General features: G+C 35.9%; 1 protein-coding gene across 4 annotated transcripts in view; it reads right to left on the bottom strand.

The window, feature by feature from the left end:
- CEP83 (centrosomal protein 83) overlaps positions 1-21,491 on the bottom strand; it is a 137,684-nt gene that overhangs the window by 5,445 nt on the left and 110,748 nt on the right. For all 4 annotated transcript variants that reach the window (XM_027594072.2, XM_027594074.2, XM_027594075.2 and 1 more), the window contains 3 exons: positions 16,373-16,448; positions 13,622-13,779; positions 11,558-11,687 (listed from right to left, as the gene is read on the bottom strand). In XM_027594072.2, coding sequence (XP_027449873.1) covers positions 11,558-11,687; positions 13,622-13,779; positions 16,373-16,448 — 364 coding nt within the window. The remainder of the gene's footprint in view (positions 1-11,557; positions 11,688-13,621; positions 13,780-16,372; positions 16,449-21,491) is intronic.

The raw sequence follows: 21,491 nt of genomic DNA, 5'->3' as shown, positions 1-21,491 counted from the left end.
TTTGGTTGATATATGCACTCATTTCTCTTGAGTATATACTCAGGAGTGAGTCACAGCTTTAATAAATACCACCAGTTTTCTAAAGTGGTTCCATTAATTACATGCTCACCAGCAATCTGTGAGCGCAGCCACTATGGAAAACAGTACGCTGGTTCCAGGACGCTGGTTCCTAAAAAGATTAAATAGAACTACCATATGATCCAGCAATTACATACACAATGGAATATGATTCGGTCATAAAAAAGAAGGAAATCTTGTCATTTGTGACAACATGGATGGACCCTGAGGGCACCATGGCAGGCAGAGAAAGAAAAAATACTGTATAACCTCACTTATCTGGAGAATCTAAACAAATGAAACAAGCTCACAGATACAAAAAACAAATTGGTGGTTGCCAGAGGCAGGGGGTGAGGGATGGGCAAAACGGGTGAAGGGAGTCAAAAGATACAAATCTTATGTTATAAAGTAAGTCCCAGGGATGTAATACAGCATGATAACTATGCTGTATCACATATTTGGAAGTTGCTACAAGAGTAAGCCGTAAAAGTTCTCATCAGAAGAAAACAACTTTTTTTATCTATGTATGGTGATGGATATTAACTAGACTCATTTATTGTGATCATTTCACAATATATAAAAATATCAAATCATTATGTTGTCCATCTGAAACTGACATGTTAATATGTCAATTATCTCTCAAAAAAAAAGACTGTTGAATCCTGTAATAGCCTAAGAAGGCAAACACAACAAAATGATTCATATGAGTACTTAAATTTAGTTATTATTCACAGATTTGCTAGAAATAATAAAATAGGATTAACAAAAAAAACCCCTATTTGTTGACCCTCTTCCAGCAATTTTAAATTGTACATAATAGCTTGATAGCTGTTTGCATTTTTATTCATATACAATCATGTCATGTGTGAATGACAATTTTACTTCCTCCTTTCCACTCTTTATACATCTTTTATTTCTTTTTCTTGTCTTATTATACTAGCTAGGACCTCCAATGAAATGTTAAACAAAATGGTGATAGTTCACATACTTGTCTTGTTCCTGAACTTGGGTGGGTGGAGGGACGCATTCAATATTTAATCAGTAAGTATGATGTTAGATGTAGGACTTTTGTAGTTACAAAATCCCTTCTATTCCTATTTTAATGAATTTACTGTGAAAGGATGTTAAATTTTGTCAGATTTTTATGTCTATTAAGATGATCACAATAGTTTTTCTTCTTTGTTCTGTTACAGTGTTGAATTATACTAATCAATTTTGAATGTTAGGCTACCTTATATTCCTAGAATAAACCCTGTATGTTCATGGTATATTATCATTTTTATATATCACCAGATTCAGTTTACTAGTATTTAAGATTTTTACATCTGTTTATGATGTCATAAACCCAACAATGTTGGGTTCTAACCTTATATAATAAGTGGGGATGTTTTCCTTTCTTTTCTATTTCCTGGGAAAGTCTGTGTTAAGAATGGTATTATTTCTTGAGTATTTGGTAGAATTTATCAGTGAAGCCAAATGAGCCAGGCATTTTCTCTATGGAAGGTTTTAAATTATGGATTCCATTTATTTAGCAGATACAGGACTATTCAGATTACCTAATTCTTCCTGTATTAGTTTTGTTAAGATGTTCCTCAAAGAATTTGTTCATTTCATCTAAACTGCATAATTAGCATAGTTGTTTATATAATATTCTTATTGTTTTAGTATCTATAATAGGGTCACCTGACTGGCTCAGTCAGTAGAGCAAGCAACTCTTGATCTCAGAGTTGTAATTTGAGCCCCACGTTGGGTGTAGAGATTACTTAAAATCTTGGAAAAAAAAGAAAGAAATATAGTGATACCCCTTTTTCATTCATGATATTGTACATCTGTGTTTACTTCCTACCTATCTATTTTGGGGGAGTTAGGAAAAAATGAGTCTAAGTCTTTATCAATTTTATTGATCTTTTGAAAGCTGATTTTTTTTTTTTTTAAATTAGCCCTTGGTATTTTAAATTTTCTCTAGTGTATATTTTGTTTCATTGATTTCTGGTCATACCTTGAGAATGATGACGGTGTCTGCAGTTAAATCTATCCACTAAATTCATAATTCAGTTATTGTGTATTTTAGTTCTAAACTTGCTATTTATTTTAATGGTTTTGTTTTCTGGAGCAATTCTCAGGCTTTTATTTTCTAAGCCTATAACAATATGTTAGTTTTAAATTCTATACCTGACAACTTCATTACCTGGATCCTCTACTGGGGCGTCTGTTTTTATTGGTTATCATTTCTCTTGCTTTTCAGTGTTATTTCCTCATGTGGTTGGGATGATGTTGATGATGATGATGATGACGATTATTCTTTATTAGTAGAGTTAAAGTAGTTTTGGGTTTGCACAGAAAAATTTAACAGGAGTAGAGAGTTCCCATATACTAACCCCTTCACAGTTTCCCCTATTATTAACATCTTACATGGGTGGGGTACATTTATTAATGAACCAATATTGAAATAATATTATTAACTAAAGTCCATAGCTGACATTAAGTTTCAGTCTTTGTGCTGTACAGTTCTATAGGTTTTGCCAAATGCATGATATCATGTATCCACTATTATGGTATTTTACAGAATAGTTTCACAGCCCCACAAAATTCCCTTGCTCTACCTATTCATCCTTACCCCTACCCCCTCTACCCCTGGCAACCACTAGAGTTTTTTTTCTGTCTCCATAGTTTTGCCTTTTCCAGAATGTCATATAGTTGAAATCATTCAGTATATAGTCTTTTCAGACTGGTTTCCTTCACACCAAGCAACATGCACTTAAGGTTCCTCCATATCTTTGCATGGGTTGACAGCTCATTTGTTTTTATTGCTAAATAAAAATATCCATTGTATGGACGTAGAACAGTCCTTTTTTTAATCCATTTAGCTATTGAAGGACATCTTGCTTACTTCCAAGTTTTGACAAATAATGAATAAAGCTGCTATAAATGTTTATGTGTTTTCTTGTGTGTGAATGTAAGTTTTCAATGCATTTGAATAGGAGCATGATTGCTGGATGGTCTGGTTTGACTGTGTCTAACTTTGTAAGAAACTACCAAAGTGTATTCCAAAATGGCTGTACCCTGTTCCAATTCCACACAGTGAATGAAAGTTCCTATTTGTTCCCTCTTCGCCACTGTTTAGTATAGTCGGTGTTTCAGATTTTAGCCATTCTAATAGGTATGCAGTGTTATTTGTGTCTATTATTTATATTTCATTTATGCTTAAATTTTTTATTTATTATATATTTTAAAACTATGGAAACAATTTGAAGTTTATAATGTTATTTTCCCCTAAAGTAGATTTACATTTGTTTCTTGCAGGCAGCTAGAAACACTAACAATTTGGATAATTTTAATCTAATTATAAGGACTGACATTATCTGAAGCTATGTTTCAATACTTGCAAGGGCTAGGCTATTTCCAGTTCATTCTTAGTCCAAGGGTATATCCTTCCCCTTCAGGGTCCCAACCCAAAGGACTAGCATACTTAGACCTGAGATCCTCTCTCTGGCAAATTCTGAACTCCAATTTTTGTTCCCCAAGCCCTGTGAAGTTGTCAAAAGCTTTGCTTCACTTCTCAGCCTCTCAGCTGTCTCTTCTAGAACAGCAGTTTCCTCTAAGGGAAAAGCAACCTCACATGGCCATGCTCACTTCTCTCTGCTTCCTACCTCTCCAGGATCTTGGCCTCCTAATTCTTCGCTGCCCTCCGTGGAGATATTTATTAAAATACTTTGTCTGATTCTTCTAGTTTTCATGTGGAGAGCTGATCCACATTATTTCCTAGTCTGTCATTATCAAAAGCATATGCTCCTTTTAGGAATTTTAGTTCAACTAGTCGCAGACATTTCAAAGATGGAAATGCTTAATACTTCAATACTGTATGATTGTTATAAATCTGCAATCTTAAAACTTCTCCATTATATCTCCAAATAGTTGTATTTCTCCTTTTTTATTGTTCATTTAAACTGTAATACAAAATTTATTTTATCATCAAATCTTGAATACACACACACACAGCGTACACATTAACTGGGCCCTATATTAACTATGGGCAATACAAAATATAGGGATTTCTGAAGGGAATTCTAGTCTATGAGTAGCAAATCATGAGGAAAGGGCTTTCTGGAAAGGATAAGAAATTAATTAGGGAGACACTACATCAAAAACTAATGATGTAATGTATGGTGATTAACATAACAATAAAAAACTTAAAATAATCCCCCCCCCAAAAGAAATTAATTAGGGAGAATCTGTAATACTATGGGGATGTGGATTTGCCTGAAGGTTCTCTAGCAAGGGACTGATAAGTAAAAGATATTGTTTTGAGAAGTTTGATATGGCATCAGTATATGAGATAGACTCTGAAGTTTGCCTCTTAAGAGGCAAATCTGGAGATAAAGCTTCACGTCAGAGTTCAGGACAATGTTGTGCTCATCCTGATCACTGTAAAACAACCATTTACTGAGCGCTTACTAGGTGCCAGGAAATGAGCTAGAATGCAATAAAAGCACTGGTTGGTTAGTTAACTAAAAGACCCAGTGAATGCCTTAGACCCCCCCCACTATAATCATTTCTTTACAGACACCACCCTCAATACCTTGACCCAAGTCTCCCTCTTCTTCAAACTTACCTGGAAAAACTTGGACTTTTTTTTTTTAAAGATTTATTTATTTATTTGAGAGAGTGAGAATAAGAGAGAGAGAGTACATGAGATGGGGGGAGGGTCAGAGGGAGAAGCAGGCTCCTCGCTGAGCAGGGAGCCCGATGCGGAACTTGATCCTGGGACTCTGGGATCATGACCTGAGCTGAAGGCAGTCGCTTAACCAACTGAGCCACCCAGGCGCCCAAAACTTGGACTTTTATTAAATACAACTCTACTGACTGCATGTCTGGACCTACACAACCGAACATAGTTGGCAAACACACATACAACTATGCACTGTGCTACATGACACTCCTCCCTAATTTTCCTAATCCAATCACTCTCCCAAACTCTCATATTCTTTTACAACTTCTTGTCTCTCCTCAGATATCTAACACCTGCATTCTTCACAGTCTGAACTAAAGACCTGGATTCTTTTTTGCACTAAGAAAACTGTAGCCATCAGGAGAAAATTTCCACACATCTATCAATTTACCAGAAATTTATAATCATATATTTTGCCTTTTTCCCAGTTATAATAGATACACTGTGATCCTATGCCTTCCACCTCTCAATTGCTACTAAAGGATATCATTTGTGCAATTGCCCCCTTTCTTCTGCATCACTGATTTTCCCCTTGCTACTGAATCATTCTATAATTCACCCCTCCCTTAAAAGAAGGCTTTGAACTCATAACCCTCCCTAGCTACCACCCCAGTTCTCTACTTTTTATAATGAAATTCCTTAGACAAACTCTATCTTTCATTTCAATCTGGCAACAACTCTTGACAAGGCCACCAACAATCACTGCATAGCCAAATGAATCCCTAGTCTTCATACTGCTATTTTATCATCTTACTCTCAACGTCATTTGATATAGTTGATCTTTCTTGAAGCACTTTTCTTCACTTGGCATCCAGTAGCTTCTTGGTTCTCCTACTTTTCTTATTCCTCTTCTTCTCAACTTCTAAACTTCGGTATTCCTCAAAGCTCAATCCTCAGACCCATTCTCTTCTTAGTCTTCCTTTACTTTCTAGTTGACTTCATTCAGTCCCTTTGCTTTCAATACCATTTATGTGATGAGGACTCCCAAGTCTTTATTTCTAGTCTAGTCTTCCTTCTTGAATTCCCAATTCATGTATCCACCAGACTAGTGAACATCTCCACACGGAAGTCTAATGGGTATCTCAAAGAGCTAACATGTCCAAAAGAAGCATCTTTATTTTACTGCCAAACCCATTCCTTCTAAAGTCTTTCCCATGTCAGTAAATAGCAACTCTATTTTAACAAAGTGCTCAAGCCCAGCATCTTAGGTCATCTTTGATTTACATCTTTCATGCTCTACAACTATTGTAAACTCCACCTTTAAAATAAAGACAGAATCTGACTACCACTCCACTATTTGTCCCTCTACACAACAGCCAGAGATTCTTCTAAAATATAATTCAGATTTTATTATTTTTCAATTTAGAACTCTCCATTGTGTTCCTACCACATTTAGAATAAAAACCAAAGAATAAAAACATCACCTGGTCTACTACTCTCTCCATTCCAGCTACCTAGCTCTCCCTCTTTGCATTCCTTCAACATACCAAGCCGACTCCTGCCACTCTCTTTTTACTTGCTATTCTGTCTGTAATACTGCTCCCCTACATAGAGAACACGGCATCCTCCCTTCAGGTCTCTGCTCAAATGTTACCTTATCAAAAAAGCCTTCCCTGACCACCTATTTAAAAAAGCACCCTCTATCCCCCTTAGTTTTCCTGTTAGCACACATCTCCATCTGACAAATATTTGTTTCTTTACTCTGTCATCCACCCACTGCAATGTAAACTCCTCAGCACAATCTTTATTTCTCTATTCCAGTGAATGAAACTACCGGATGGATACAGAAGTAGGTACTCAATAAATTTCTTGAATAAATTGGCTAAATGAATACAGAGAAACCTGGTAGTGGATAGGATGTTAGCAACAGGAATAAAAGGAAATGAGGTGAGGGGAAAAAATGCAAGACACATTATAAAGGAAGAATTCATAGGCCCGAGTGATTGTACTGGGTTGAGGAGTGTCTCCCAAATATTTATGTCCACTGAGAACCTCAGAATGTGACCATCATATAGAAAGAAATTTATTTGGTCTTTGTCCTGGGTTTCTAGCACAGAGTTCCTAAAATCCTTGGAATTTCCTGAATGACAGGAGTGTCTTTTGTTATTCATAGACTAACAATGAATAGTTGTCATCTTTGATTTACATCTTTCATGTTCTACAACTATTGTAAACTCCACAAAACACACAGGGAGAACACCAGATGAGGACAGAGGGACAGAATGAAATGATATGTCTATAAGCCAAGGAAAACTCAGGGATTGCTAGCAACCACCAGAAGCTAGGAGAGAAGTGTGGAACAGATCCAGCCTTTGGAGGCAGCACGGCCCTACAGGCATCTTGATTTTGGACTTCTGACCTCCAGGACTATGAAATAATACCTTTCTGATGTTTTTTAAAAGATTTTATTTATTTATTTGACAGAGAGAGACACAGCGAGAGAGGGAACACAAGCAGGGGGAGTGGGAGAGGGAGAAGCAGGCTTCCCGCCAAACAGGGAGCCTGATGCGGGGCTCGATCCCAGGACCCTGGGATCATGACCTGAGCCGAAGGCAGACACTTAACGACTGAGCCTCCCAGGTGCCCCACCTTTCTGATGTTTTAAGCCACACAGTTTGCAGTATTTGTTACAGCAGCCCTTGGAAACCAATACAGTGACTAGATATGGGGGAGGGGTGAATCAAAGGTTTGACGCGTATGTGATAGGAAGAATGACATTCTACTGAAAGAAATGAGAGTTCAGAGGGGGAAACTGGCTGTAAGGAATGATTTTACTTTTGATTTTAGTGGTCCAATACAATCACAGGATTGTCAAGTAGATGCCTTAGTGTTACAAGTATTATTACAACACAAAGGAGCAATAGAAAAATCAAAAGAACACGAATACGAGAACCAAACCTGGGATTCCTCTTTTACCACCTTACTGCCAAATTCAATGAACTCTTTTCAGTAATCATGCTAAATGACCATTTATCTTTGATACCTTTCTTTTCCTGTGACTTTTAGAACACCATACCATAGCTTCTACCTCTATGACCATTCCTCTACTAAATCTAGTTCCTCTTTCTAAGTCAACTTAATTCTTAGTACTTTTATTCTTCAGTCATCTCCAAAATCTCAAGTGTCTAATTCTTTATCTTTAATCTGAATTACCGATCTCCATGCTTTACATTCCACTATTTCTAGTTACTTACATAGTACCCTCACTTAACAGGCTGGGACGTGAGTACAGGGATGTGCCGCCTTCACTTCAGTTCTGACATGTGTTTGGTGGAACTTATCTTGCCTTTCTACTCCTCAGCTGACATGTGTTCTTCACTCCATCATGACAACTCCATTTATATCCTCTCACAACTAAAACACTTGATATTTTTTCTTCCTTCTTACTTAGCACCACATCCTATAACTTTTAAAATAATTCTAAAGTGTCACGTTTTACCTTCATTCCTATATCACAAGCCCAAATTCCACACTTCTTACCTCATTGTATTAAAATAGCTTCCTAACTGTCTTCCTGTCTTCAGGCTTTCTTCTCCCTGAACCTGGTCTCAAACTTTAGTGTCCAAACAGATCACCTGAGAGTGACTATTAGTATTCTTTAGGTATTGCATGTATCTTATTTCTCCAACTAGATTATATGGTCATCAAAAGCAGGAATTAACCATGGCTTCTATTTTCCCCTACGTGTAGAATATAATGCTAGGCCACACAACATATTCAACAGATATTTTACAACTTCAAGACTACAGTTCATTTTTTCCCCCAAAAACATTCATAACAATAATCTAATCAAGAATAATTTCAGAGAAATATACCTTAGAATATAAATAACAAGTTATCATCTCAAGTGCCTCAAAAGGAAAAGTACAACCCATTGTGCTCAAACCAAGAGATCTCTCTTCATACTCACACTTCAACAATGTATAGAGAAAAACATACACAGAAGCCAACAGTCACAGGAAGGCATTCCAACTCAAGATACCTGGTCAAGTTTTTCCAAACAAATCAACACAGCAAAATATCATTACACAAAGACCTTACTCAAAAACACTTACCAGAAATGACATAAGCTTTGTGCATAAATAAACATACTCAGATGGCAGTAAGCCATCTTTTCTAGCCTCAGGGGAAAAATAAAGCTGTTACTCCCCAGTTATAAGAATCACACATTAAAGGATTATGATTTTTGCCCTACAGTTAATATTTTGTGACTTGTTTTAAGTCTTACTGCATAAGAAAGTTATGATTTTTGTTATGTAAAGAACTTAAAAAGTCTATTGCACTCCTAAGAATTATTTGTGTAATCTTACAGCCAAAATTTTCATTTAGAAGCATTATCTTTAACTTGAATGGGAAAGAGTTTGAATTAAAGAAATTAACTTTATAGTGATTATTCTACCACGAGAAATAAGACCCATATGGGTACAATGAAGAAAAAAGCTGTTAGGTATTTGGAATCAAAGAAATTGGGAAATTAAAAGAGTAAAAGCACAGAAAGAACACAGGATTAAGAACAGAAAAATGTAAATTTTAGTTATGGCATTGAATCTTACTAGTCAAGTAATCTTGGCTACCTACCACTTCAGTTTCCTAATCTGTAAGAACTATCTGAATGCTAAAATCCCCCAGCCCTAAAATTATATGTACTCACAGACTTTTTATAGTATTTCTATGTAACATATATTGTCTATTTTCCCACTTTAAAGTTGTAAGCCTCTAAGGAAGTGTCCCATAAGCTCGGGGTCATAATTATTCACTGAACTGAACTTCACAATTTCCTATGACTTAAAATCATAACTCACAGATCACATTTCTTAAAATGATATGGATATTTGCTATGTTCACACCCATCATTTGGCTGGTATTTCAGTAGAAAAAAAAATTCACCCCAGGTCACAATATTGATGAAAGGTTATTTTGCCAGGTTTCTTACATTATCAGCTCTTCCCCTCTTTCTAGTATACCTACGATTAGCTGGTAACCTCTCTCACCACTGGATGTCACTTTTGCTCCAAAAGAAGTCAACCCAAACTAACCCCAGTAGTAATTAGAATCTGATCTCTAGAATACTTTGTTTTTAATTTTTTAAAAAGATTTTATTTATTTATTTGTGTGAGAGAGAATGAGAGATAGAGAGCATGAGAGGGAAGAGGGTCAGAGGGAGAAGCAGACTCCCTGCTGAGCAGGGAGCCCGATGTGGGACTCGATCCCAAGACTCCAGGATCATGACCTGAGCTGAAGACAGTCGCTTAACCAACTGAGCCACCCAGGCACCCTGATCTCTAGAATGCTTACCTCTAAAACCTTAACACAAACATTTCTCTGTGAAAGATAAAATCAGCTCTTATAATTTCTACCGATTTTTGGCTAAAATCTGGCTTTAGATGCTTCTAGGCTTCAAACAGTACAAGGTACCATAAGTAAAATTTCTAAGATCATCCCAAGCCGTAAAACACTTCACTGAAATCCCATTAATACCCATAAGTACTCAGTACTTATATGGACAGAAAGAAAAAGAAATGATAGACACAGGGGGAAAATCAAAGACAGTGTTTGTATCTGAGTATAAAACACTGAGAGTCCCAGATAGTAAATGCTGTTTTCTAAACTCAATGTTATCCTACCTCCAGCATTATGGGAAGAGAGAAGCAATATTCAGAAATCAAGAAAGTGGAGAAACAATGACTTGTAGACTTCTCCTACTGTCACTCCAACTATCAGGATGCATTTGGCAGTTAGATCCAGTTACCATAAATGGGTGACTAGGAACTGTGTCTTTGGTTTCCAAATTCAGAATATGTAAATGATATAGAGTTCTCTTCTCTTATGCAAATATGAAGAGCTAACCTTTCCAATAAACATACAGACTAATATTAAGATACTGGTGTGCCTATGTCTAGAAGTGTCTTCCTCTCATCTCAGACCTTCTTGCTTCCCCAAAACAAATGCCCTTACTAATGGAACTTATCAAGTGGGGGCATGTAACATCATTTATGCGATTTTTTTAATGCTACTCCTCACCCCGCACCCCCATACACATGCAGCAAATCTTGTTGAAAGTAAGGGCTGAATCACTGCACCATGAGTCATGGTTATTGATGGGGCCATGCTACATTCCTTGGGTTTTCTGCAGTAGAAAAGAAGTTGTAAACCACTGACTTAGATGAATCATCTGATTATATTATTTCCATGATGCTCTGAACTATTTCCAAGAAAACAAAGTTTTTAGGTTATGGAGCAAATACGCTTGCAAAGTGAAACTTAAAAAAGATCACAGCTGTGGTAACTATAACGGCTGTTTCAGAAGCCAGGCCGGGGTGGGGGGGGCAACTTTCTCCTGGGGCAAGGAGATACTTGCTCTACATTTCTGAGTTGGAAACAAAAAAGCATTTTAACCACAAAAAGGATGTTATAAACAAGTATTAGTTAAGCATAGCTAAAACAGACCCAATTGCCCTGTAATCTTATTAAGTGCAGAATGAGTTAAATAAGACTTATATGGGCTAGTCCAGAAACTTTATCAATGAAAAAACAATGTGGGGAAAATGCATTTCGGCTCTGAAAAACAGAGTTGGAACAAGAAATTTAGAAATAAACCTGTTGAGCAGTTTGCGTTTTCCCAATTTATCTCTGCAAGGTTGACAGCAAAATGTCACGTTTAAATATCAAATTAAACATACATGAAAATTTCAGTTTTAATTACATTTTATTCTCCCAGAATAGTTAATTATGTTTTACTCTATAGAAATCACTTTAATAAGAACCACTTGCCTTTTTCTGGGCAATTGCAGCTCGCTGCAGTTTTTCTTTAGCTTGATTATACTTTTCTTCTCTGTCAGTGATACGTTCCTGAAGCTTATGCTTTTCTTCCAACCACTGTATCTGTTTCTCTTCCAAAGTCCTGTCAAAAGAATGTATGCAAAACATGGAAGTTAACTCTTAAGATTAAATAGATATTATCCCAAGTATAATCAAACTCACTACCTGCTTCACTACATTAAGTATCCAACTGCTGGTTCTCTTGCATGGTCACATATTTGCTAATTCTCTCATTACTGAATACCTCTTGTGAACCAAGCACTGTGCTGATAACAGTGTGTATACTACACCATTTACTCTTCACAATAACCTCTTGAGTTAGGTACTTCTATCATCTCCATTTTATAGATAAGGAAACTGAAGCCTAGAAAGTAGTTAACAAATTTGCTTAAAGACTTACACCTAAGGGGGCGCCTGAGTGGCTTAGTGGATTAAGCGTCTGGCTACGGCTCAGGTCATGATCTCAGGGTCCTGGGATAGAGCCCCAGGTCGGGCTCTCTGCTCAACGAGGAGTCTGCTTAAGACTTACACCTAATTAACAGCAGGACAAACACTTGATAACCAGCTTTGAACCATGATAACCACCAAGCTATAAAAATTGGATCTAGCATGGGTGATGGGTATTAAGAAGGGCACTTGTGATGAGCACTGGGTGTTATATCTAAGTGATAAATCACTAAACTCTACTCCTGAAACTAAAACTATATGTCAACTAACTAGAATTTAAATAAAAACTTGAAACATTAAAAAAAAAAAACAACAACTGGGTCTAATAAAACTGGCTAAAAATCAACCCAGGACTGAAAAACCAACGCAGGACGTTTTCTGAATAGAATAAAATTCATATAAATGGTATTTTAAGATAGTATAACAACTTATATATTTAAAGTTCTTCTGCATACCTTGCATAATTTTTAGTATCATTACTACATATAATATGGCAGTACAAATGAGATTTATAAAATGAGATATCAGATCTTGTGTCTAAGGTCATACAAGACTAAGTATTTTAGCTGGGACCAAAATCATATTTGATTAACACTTCATCCAGCTATTTTCTACTAGATAATCCTATGAGTAACATTCAGAAACCAATGACAAATGATTTAATTTTGCTAGGTATACTGTCATTACAATTCTTAAGTGCATTTTAATCAAACACTTGGGGATTCCAAGATATAAATTTCTATTTTTTGCAAAATATAAGCAAAATAATTTGGACCCTGTGGAATGTCACAATGTACTATGGACAAACACCTTGCTTACTTTCTTTTCTTAAAATTTGCATGTGTGAAACTATGGAAAGCCTTAAAATATGAAATAATGAGAAACTAAAGGAAAAAAAGTTTTATGTGGCAAAGTAACCTTCAGAAGAGAAAATCCAAAAAGAATAATGTTTTGTAGAAACAAAAAAAAAAATACTAACATGTTATCAAGACAAAGCAAATACAAAAAAGCAGCTTTCTATCATACCTAAACAAAATTTTCCAGAGAATATAAGTGCTTGAATATCACAAAAATCACCTCCTTGCCAGTTTACTATACACTGTCTACTACTAACAAATTTCGAGGCCAAAAAATAAACAAATAAATGAACTATTCAAAGTAAAAATCCAAGAGATTATAGTTCTAATTTTAGGGAGTTTTGCAAGTTACAGAATTTTTTTTTCTGTTCTCTGGCATTCAGAAGAATAATTTAGATATTTGAAGTAAAAAATATATTAATGTATTGGTTTACTCAATGAATAAAAAAGTGTTTCTCTGAGGGTTTTCAGAATGTGGTTAGGCAGAATTTTAAAAAGTCTTCTGCCCTAAATGCCTTAAAAAAAAAAAATTCAAGAGTCCATAAAGCTCATTCTCTAGAAACAAAGTACATTACCTAATACCATTGTACACTGTCAAAGGGTATTTGTAACTAGTTCCCAGAACACATTCAATATTGGAATCATCACTAGAAGAACTACATATAATATAGCAGAAAGAAGTAGTTTGTATATAAAAAAGAGCAAACTCTACCTTTCAACTTCTAGTTGTGCTTTTTCAGCTTGGCTTCTTAAATTTCGGCATTCTTGTTTTAACCTCTCCACCATTTCCTTCAGCATTTGGTTTGAATTCAGCAACTCATTCTCTGACTGTGCAAGCGAGGTCACTTGGATCTGCAAACTACTGATTTGCTTAAAAGAAAGGAAAGAGAAACATAAGGCTGCATATGTAATACCATATGAGAAAGAAGATAGTAAGCATCTTCCTTCACAAATGCCCCACCCAACTGATGTGTCCTTGAGGACACTCTGAAATTAAATAGTAAACAGCAGCAGCATGGGATCCAATAGTATAGGATTTCCTATATATAGGAATATATATATTCCTATATATATATATATCATTTCCTAATATAACCAGAGAATATCAAGAACCAGATTCCTTAGTCTGCCACTAAGTCCTCTCCTCTTCTTCCCAAAATAAGCAGGTCAGAAGAGGTATTGGGAGTAGGAAAAGGGTTATAAGGAGAGGAGAGAAGAGAGAAAGGAGAATCTAACCATTAGAGAGATTCTCCATTGAACTTCCTATAGCCTCCTAGGAAAGAACAGATTTTAAAAGCACATCAGCTGGGAAAGCTGCTAAGGAAATCCATTCTCCCATTTCCAGATACCCTATGATCAGCAACCCTTCCAGGAGTTCTGCTTTCTAAATAGTTAGGAATCATAAATACAGAAGGGATCGCTTTGACATTGTTTTTAAGTAGTTTCAAAGCATTCCATGCACTCAGCATTGGGCAGAAGAAAGATATTCTAAGAAACTTAAAGAATGGCAAGGATTCCTTGGCCCGTAAAGCCATTTATCAAACCATGAAATGTCACTCAGGTTTTTTCTCCATCCTAATTTACCTTTATCTGGGAGTAATTTTTCTCATGAAAAGTAGCTAATTATCTAGTTACAAATTAACCAGCTTTTAAGTTCCATCCAAATAATCTTCACTTGGAGCACAGTTATACCTACTTCCTCCATAAGCCATTTTACCAATTAATTAACAAATACTCATTTTCTATTTTTTTAAAGATTTTATTCATTTATTTGAGAGAGAGCGTGCACAAGTGGGGGTAGGGGGAGGGAGAGGGAGAAGCAGAAGCAGACTCCCAGCCGAGGAAGGAGCCCGATGCGGGGCTCAGCCTTAGGACCTGGGATCATAATCTGAGCTGAAGAGAGATGCTTAACTGACTGAGCCACCCAGGTGCCCCAGCAAATACTCATTTTCTTTCACCTTGTCTTACCTCTTAGCCATTCTCTGAGAAAAGGTGGAAGGAGAGAATCAAGAGACACAGGACCAAAAGAACCCATTATGAGACTCAAGAGTTGAAAGAAACCAGATTCTTTACTCAATAAATTAAATAAATGCAAAATAATTCCAGTATTTCCTGATGGCAGCGAAGCCAATAAGACAATTGTCAAAATAAAGTAAAATGGTATGTCTCAGATTTGTACTTCAGAATAAATTTCCCCATTAAGAACAAGTCAGTCTTCATTTTTAACTGGAGTTGTAAATATTAAATCTGTATTACAGTTGACTAAACAAGCAACTTTCAAGGAGCTTAATATCTCTCGTTATCTAATAAATGACAGAAAGCCCAATGCACATGGTACTAAATAACTTCTCTCAGAGTATCAAACATTATGTCCTCCTAGTTGAGACTTAGAAACCACAACTGCATATGCAAAGCAATGCCAGCTAGCTTGCAAGATAAATCCTAAAAATGGAATCTTCACTACCTCATAACTTTAAACAAAAAAGAAAATAGACTCAAGGAAAGAACACTCTTCCATGTTTTGCCCATATAAATTTTTCTTAAACCCAAATAACTCTTTAAATATATATTTCCTTCCATAAATACCACCCTTAGATTTCACATTTCATAGGGATATAATAAGATGCGGCTCATGGAGTAAGAAATAAAAAGTTACAAGTCAATGCTACATGGAACTTAAAACCTAGATGTTCTAATCAATTTTTTAAATCAGAATATTAAAATACTGTTCTTTAAGTTACAATGTAAAAAAATTCATTGTGGGTCACAGCATATAAAGACCTTAAGAAAAACAGCAGTTAGGAAAAGCAGCTTAATAACTAGAGCTTAAAGAGGTTTAAAAATTTTATCTTTATCAACCTCATCAATACATTATCAATTGTAATGATTATATTTTCAAAATACTGATATGTGAAATGCCAATAGATTCCACATACACAAACACACACACAAGCAACCTAAGTGTCCATCCACGGATTAACTGATACAGAAGAGGTGGTATATACATACAATAGAATATTACTCAGCCCTAAAAAAAAATAAAAATCTTGCCATTTGCAAAAACATGGATGGATCTAGGGGGTATAATGCTAAGTGAAATAAGTCACACAGACAAAGACAAATACCATATGATTTCACTCATATGTGGAATTGAAGAAATAAAACAAAACAAATGAAGAAAAAAAGAGACAAAAAACCAGACCCTTCAATACAGAGAACAAACTGGTGAAACAGATAAAGGGGATTGAGTATAGTTACCGTGATGGGGAAAAAAAAAAAAAAGTATATTTCTCCTGATGAGCACTGAGTAATGTATAGAATTGTTGAATGATTACATTGTACACCTCAATCTAATAACACTGTATGTTAATTAGACTTCAATAAAAAAATAAACACACATTCAAAATACAGATTTAAAGAAGCACTTAAAGAAATAAAAGCAAAATGTTTGCTAAAATCGTACCTGTTTCAGGTCAGAATTTTCATTTTTTTCTTTCTCTGCATTTTCAATATTCACAATTTGTTGTTGAAGTTTTAACCTAAATATCACAACCCAACAAAAAATATTATTAAGAATCCATAGTTCATATATTTCAATGAATTAGATAATCATATTAGGGTACCCATATTGACACCAGACATTGTGCTTGCAAAGTGGCAGATAAAACAATAAGTATTTTGACTTCAGGCAGTTAAATGTGTTCACATATAACTAAGATGTAACAAATTTCTGCTTTTGCTATGGAAAAATCTACAAACTACTGGCATAGAGAAGATGAGAAATCAAGTATGTCTAAGAAGACGAGAGACTGTTTACATGGAGATATGAATCTGATGAGTAGGATTTTGATAAACACAGGGAACAACCTGAACAGATGGCCTTTGGTGGAAGAGTGAACAATGTGTTGCTAAGGCCTCAGAAAGGTGTCCAGTGTGGGAGAAGCCATCTTTATCACCATACAATATTTCATAGCTTTCAGACACACTGCTACTCACTTGCTCCCCACAAGGTTATGGAGCTCCTCAGTGTATCTTTTGTTTTGTTTTGTTTTAAAAGATTATATTTATTTATTCATCAGAGACAGAGGCAGACGGAGAAGCATGCTCCCCACGGAGCAGAGAGCCTGATGTGGGGGACTCGATCCCAGGACCCTGGGATCATGACCTGAGCCAAAGGTAGACGCTTAACCGACTGAGCCACCCAGGCGTCCCTCTTCAGTGTATCTTTAATGCCTACTCTGATATAGCTATAGTAAAACAGGCATTTAATTAAGGCTGATCATTTTTTAAAAAATTTATTTATTTATTTGAGAGACAGCAGTGAGAGAGAGAGAGCACAGAGAGAGAGGAAGAAGCTGACTCCCTGCTGAGCATGGAGCCTGACTTGGGGCTCAATCCAAGGACCCCGAGATCATGACCTGAGCTAAAGGCAGATGCTTAACCGACTGAGCCACCCAGTTGCCCCAAGGTCATTTTTAACTGTAGTAATTTCTCACAATAATTCTAGGAAAGTAAGCAGAGTCATTTCAATTTTATAAATAAAGAGATTAAGGCTCAGGCCTAAATCATATTGGCCTACCAACCAACCAACCAACTTGGGTCTTATAACCCAACTAAGTGTTCCTCTCCCATTTCATTATGCAGCGATTTTAATGATTTTAAGTTCAAAATTTACAAGAAAACTATCTAGTATAAGACACCATAGTATATTTTATAAAATATGAGCTTTCATCCCTGAGATGAATGTTTATACAATGTATGTCCTTTTCAAAAGGAATGATACATTTTCAACCAGAACCTTAAAATGTAGAGTATCTCTGGTAACCAAATAACTAACCACATGTGAAAGACTTTAAGCTAATAGGATATGCCAATATGTGATAGGATATGCCCTTAACCTCTCCCTTTTTAAAATTCTTTAAACACTTATCTGAAATACAAGTCATTTGGCATTTAGTATATATAGTTTGGCATTATTAGCATGTCTTATCAATCCAGTTAGAACTGCTTATTGGAAAGACAACAGTCTCAAGAGCCTAGAGCTGTGCTTTAGACACTAATAAGTATTCAATAAATATTTGTAGATGGACTGAATGACCCAACCCAAATCCTGGGTTAGACATTTAAATGTGTAAGGTGACTAGACAATATGACATGGCAGAAACCAAAGACCCAATGCTTCCTGAGATATTTACATACAAATGCCAGAAACAATGGATCTAAAGAAAAAGGGACAGTCTTGCTTTTACTTGGCTCCTTTAACAGTACCAGTCATACCCTTATTTCATAATTCCAACTACATTATTACTCTCTCAAACTTTCTGTGCATTTCACCCTTAAATGTTTACAGATGTTATTAACTTGGTGCTTTTAGATTATCGAGTTAATAAAGGTTTCTTTCTACAAAATCATGACGATACAAACAGAGGAGAAAATACTGTGGGTCCCAGCTCAGGGCCAGAGTTAGAAAGTTAGGCCCCAAGTAAATCTTAGCTCTGGTCAAGATTTTGGATACATCTGGTAAATCAATAAGAAAACAAAATCCTGTTAAGAAAGTAATGTGGCCTAAATGTTTTCTAAATAAGTTATATAGATAAGAAAGGAAACAATGCCCTATAAATAAAAACTGAAGCCAAAGAAACCAATGATAAAGAGTATTTGACTTTCATTAAAATACGAAAGGAGTAAATACCATTATGGTAGACTATTAAAAGAGGACATACAAAGTTTTCTTCAGTTCACTTCACTAAGGCAGGGTCAGAATCTACAACTGATATGATGGGTTTTTTAAAAAGAAAATTAGTCCATGATTTGAGATTACAGTTAGGATTATAAGGGATAGTGGAATTTAACCTAAATAAAAATTAACAGAGCTGATTAGCGTTTAGGAATAAATTCAATGGTCTTAATCTCAGTAACAAAAGTGTTCAGAACAAATTATTTCAAAAGGCAATGCTGCACTTAGGAATAAAAATATAGTATCTCTTTTGGTGAGAAGGTTTTGAATATTTAAGGTATGTCACAACAAATCAAAAGAAAGCAAGTCTTAAAATAGAACTAAAAAGTACAGAATAAAGTACAGTTAACTAACTTTCATTAGGATATCAGTAAAGGCAGGGGCACCTGGGTAGTTCAGTTGGTTAAGCCTCTGACTCTTGATTTCAGCTCAGGTCATGATCTCAGGGTTCTGAGATTGAGCCCTATGGAGCCTGCTTAAGATTCACTCTCTCCCTCTCCCCAACTCTTCTCTCTCTCAAAAAAAAAAAAAAGCTATTAGTAAAGGCTACATAAGACACATGCAATTTGAGCTGGACCTTGAAGGCAAAATAAGAGTCCAGGGTAAAGAAATTAGACACAGATGAAGAAGATAGTGAAGTAAGACTCTAGAGAAACAAAAGGAATGGGATTCAGAACTCTTGAGAAGTAAAGGGAGAATGGATATCTTCATTAAAATAGAAAGGGAGGAGAGAATGGATGAGGATACAGAAATTCTCCGTGAGAAGTTAAGAGAATTTACATCCAGGAGCTTTTGCTCAGGTACAAGTGAATGGCGGACAAATAGATGCCAAGCTGAATGGGAAGCAAGGGAGCCAGGCTAAGAGACTGGAAGAAGAAAAAAGTACAAGAACTAGTTTCAATATCAATTTGAATATCAAACTGCAGTGTCTTCAGTGAGATTGAAGGGGATAAGAGAAAAAAATTTATGTCTTTGAAATGATCAGTTCTAAGGGATGACCAAAAGTCCAAGAAATGGCTAAGCGTAGGGTCCGCTAAAGTGGAATAAGGATAAAGAGTACCAGAGGGAAGATACACTATAAGGCTGAGGTGTTAGATGGGTCAACAATATGAACGGTGCAGTCACAAAGAACAATGGCAAAGGGTAGAGAATAAAAACAAATTGAGCCAGAAGTCAAGGTCTTCAGCGACTGTTGGGGAACATCTTGTAGGTTAGTCAATGACAGAGAAGAAAATAGGAATAAGATGGATGCAATGAGTATCAAAAGCAAAACCATTTTAACCCAAGTTAGTCAATCAATTGTCTAGAAGCAAAAGTGGGGTTCATAAACACAGATTTCCTTCCTGGTCCCTAGTTGCAGGAAAGAGGAAGGAAGACTAATTCCACTTAAAAGGGTTGCCAGGACCAAGTCAGTTTTCAGTGAGGGTATATTTTTTTTAAAATGTGGAGATTGCAAAAAAAATTATTGGTAATGGAATAGAGATTTCAGAGAATCAGCAAATATTGTTGAAAAGATAGGCTTAATGGGTTGGCCATGAGGAGAAATCAAAAGGTGAAGGATGAAGAAGTTGCCAAATGAGAAACTATGAGATCAAGTACTTTATATTTTTAAAGTAATTATGGAAATAATGGAAGAAGAAATAGTTGATAGACCAGAGGGCCAAGGTACAACAGAGAATGGAACTACAGAAAAGTTTAAACAGAAACAATAGGAGTAACAGTGAGATGGAGTCACTCCAAGTTCTCTTCACAGTACAGGTAGCTAATTATGATGATTATTGCCTAGGTTTTCTGTGGCAGGCAGCTCATGTGTGTCATTTCAACATTCAACAAATATTTACTGACTACCTACAAATGCTAAGCCTAGTCCTAAGTGTTACAGATATACCAGAGAATAACAAAAACAGAATTCCTATCCTTAAGGAACTTACAGTCCAATGGTACTATGTGATTAAGTTTTTTTTAATGATGGAAATGTTCTATAATTTGTACACCCAATATAATAGCCACTAGCTAGCTACATGTAGCTATTTCAAATAGTGCATATTTCAAATACTACAACTGAAGAACTAAATTTTTAATTTTTTTATTAATTTACAATTAGATTTAAATAGCTCTGTGTGACTAGTAATACCATATCAGGCACCCAAGTTCTGATCCTGGCCATTATTAGCAAAAAGAGACTTTCCTGGGAAGGTATGAGACTCATTGAATCAACACCACAACCAGGCTAAGATAATTGACCAGAATCACCAGCAAGGACATACCAACGAACCGTCTGTCCTTCAAATGTTGCCACATATTCTTCTATCACTTACTTTGCAGTTCAAATTCTGGAACAGAACTTGCCCAACTGGCCAAGTATAAAGTCCCTTCCTCTCCACTAAGATGATATACAACAGATAATTCATCTAAAGATGAAATATAAATAGAAAGGAGATATATTAAGTAACAAATAATTTTTTTCAATGTTTCTGAAAAAATCAGAAAGCCACAAATGGAAAATAAGAGCTCTGGCTTTAAGCAATGCAAAAAATAAGGGATTCACTACAGGATTAACTTAAATGATCAAGTTCCCTTTCCTTGAGCTGGTCATTGCTGCTATTTCCCCAACATACCTCCTCCTCACTTCTGGTAACAAAATATACTTCCCCCACCCCCCACCACTCTGAAATAGGCATAAACCTAGGCTGAATCAGAGTGCCCCTATCCCCCTAGCCATAGTGATGGACCCAGGAATGGGCATGTGAACCAGGCCCAACTTCTTTTCTAGATTTTTCTGACTTACATCGTCAAGTAAGAATCCTATCTTCTTTGATCTCAAAAATAAAGTCTTGGCTCCACA

Source organism: Zalophus californianus, chromosome 9 (genome assembly GCF_009762305.2).
Source record: "Zalophus californianus isolate mZalCal1 chromosome 9, mZalCal1.pri.v2, whole genome shotgun sequence".
NCBI classification, from domain to species: Eukaryota; Metazoa; Chordata; class Mammalia; order Carnivora; family Otariidae; genus Zalophus; species Zalophus californianus.
Note: the sequence above shows the minus strand (reverse complement) of the source record. Positions and strands in the feature narration are given on the sequence as shown.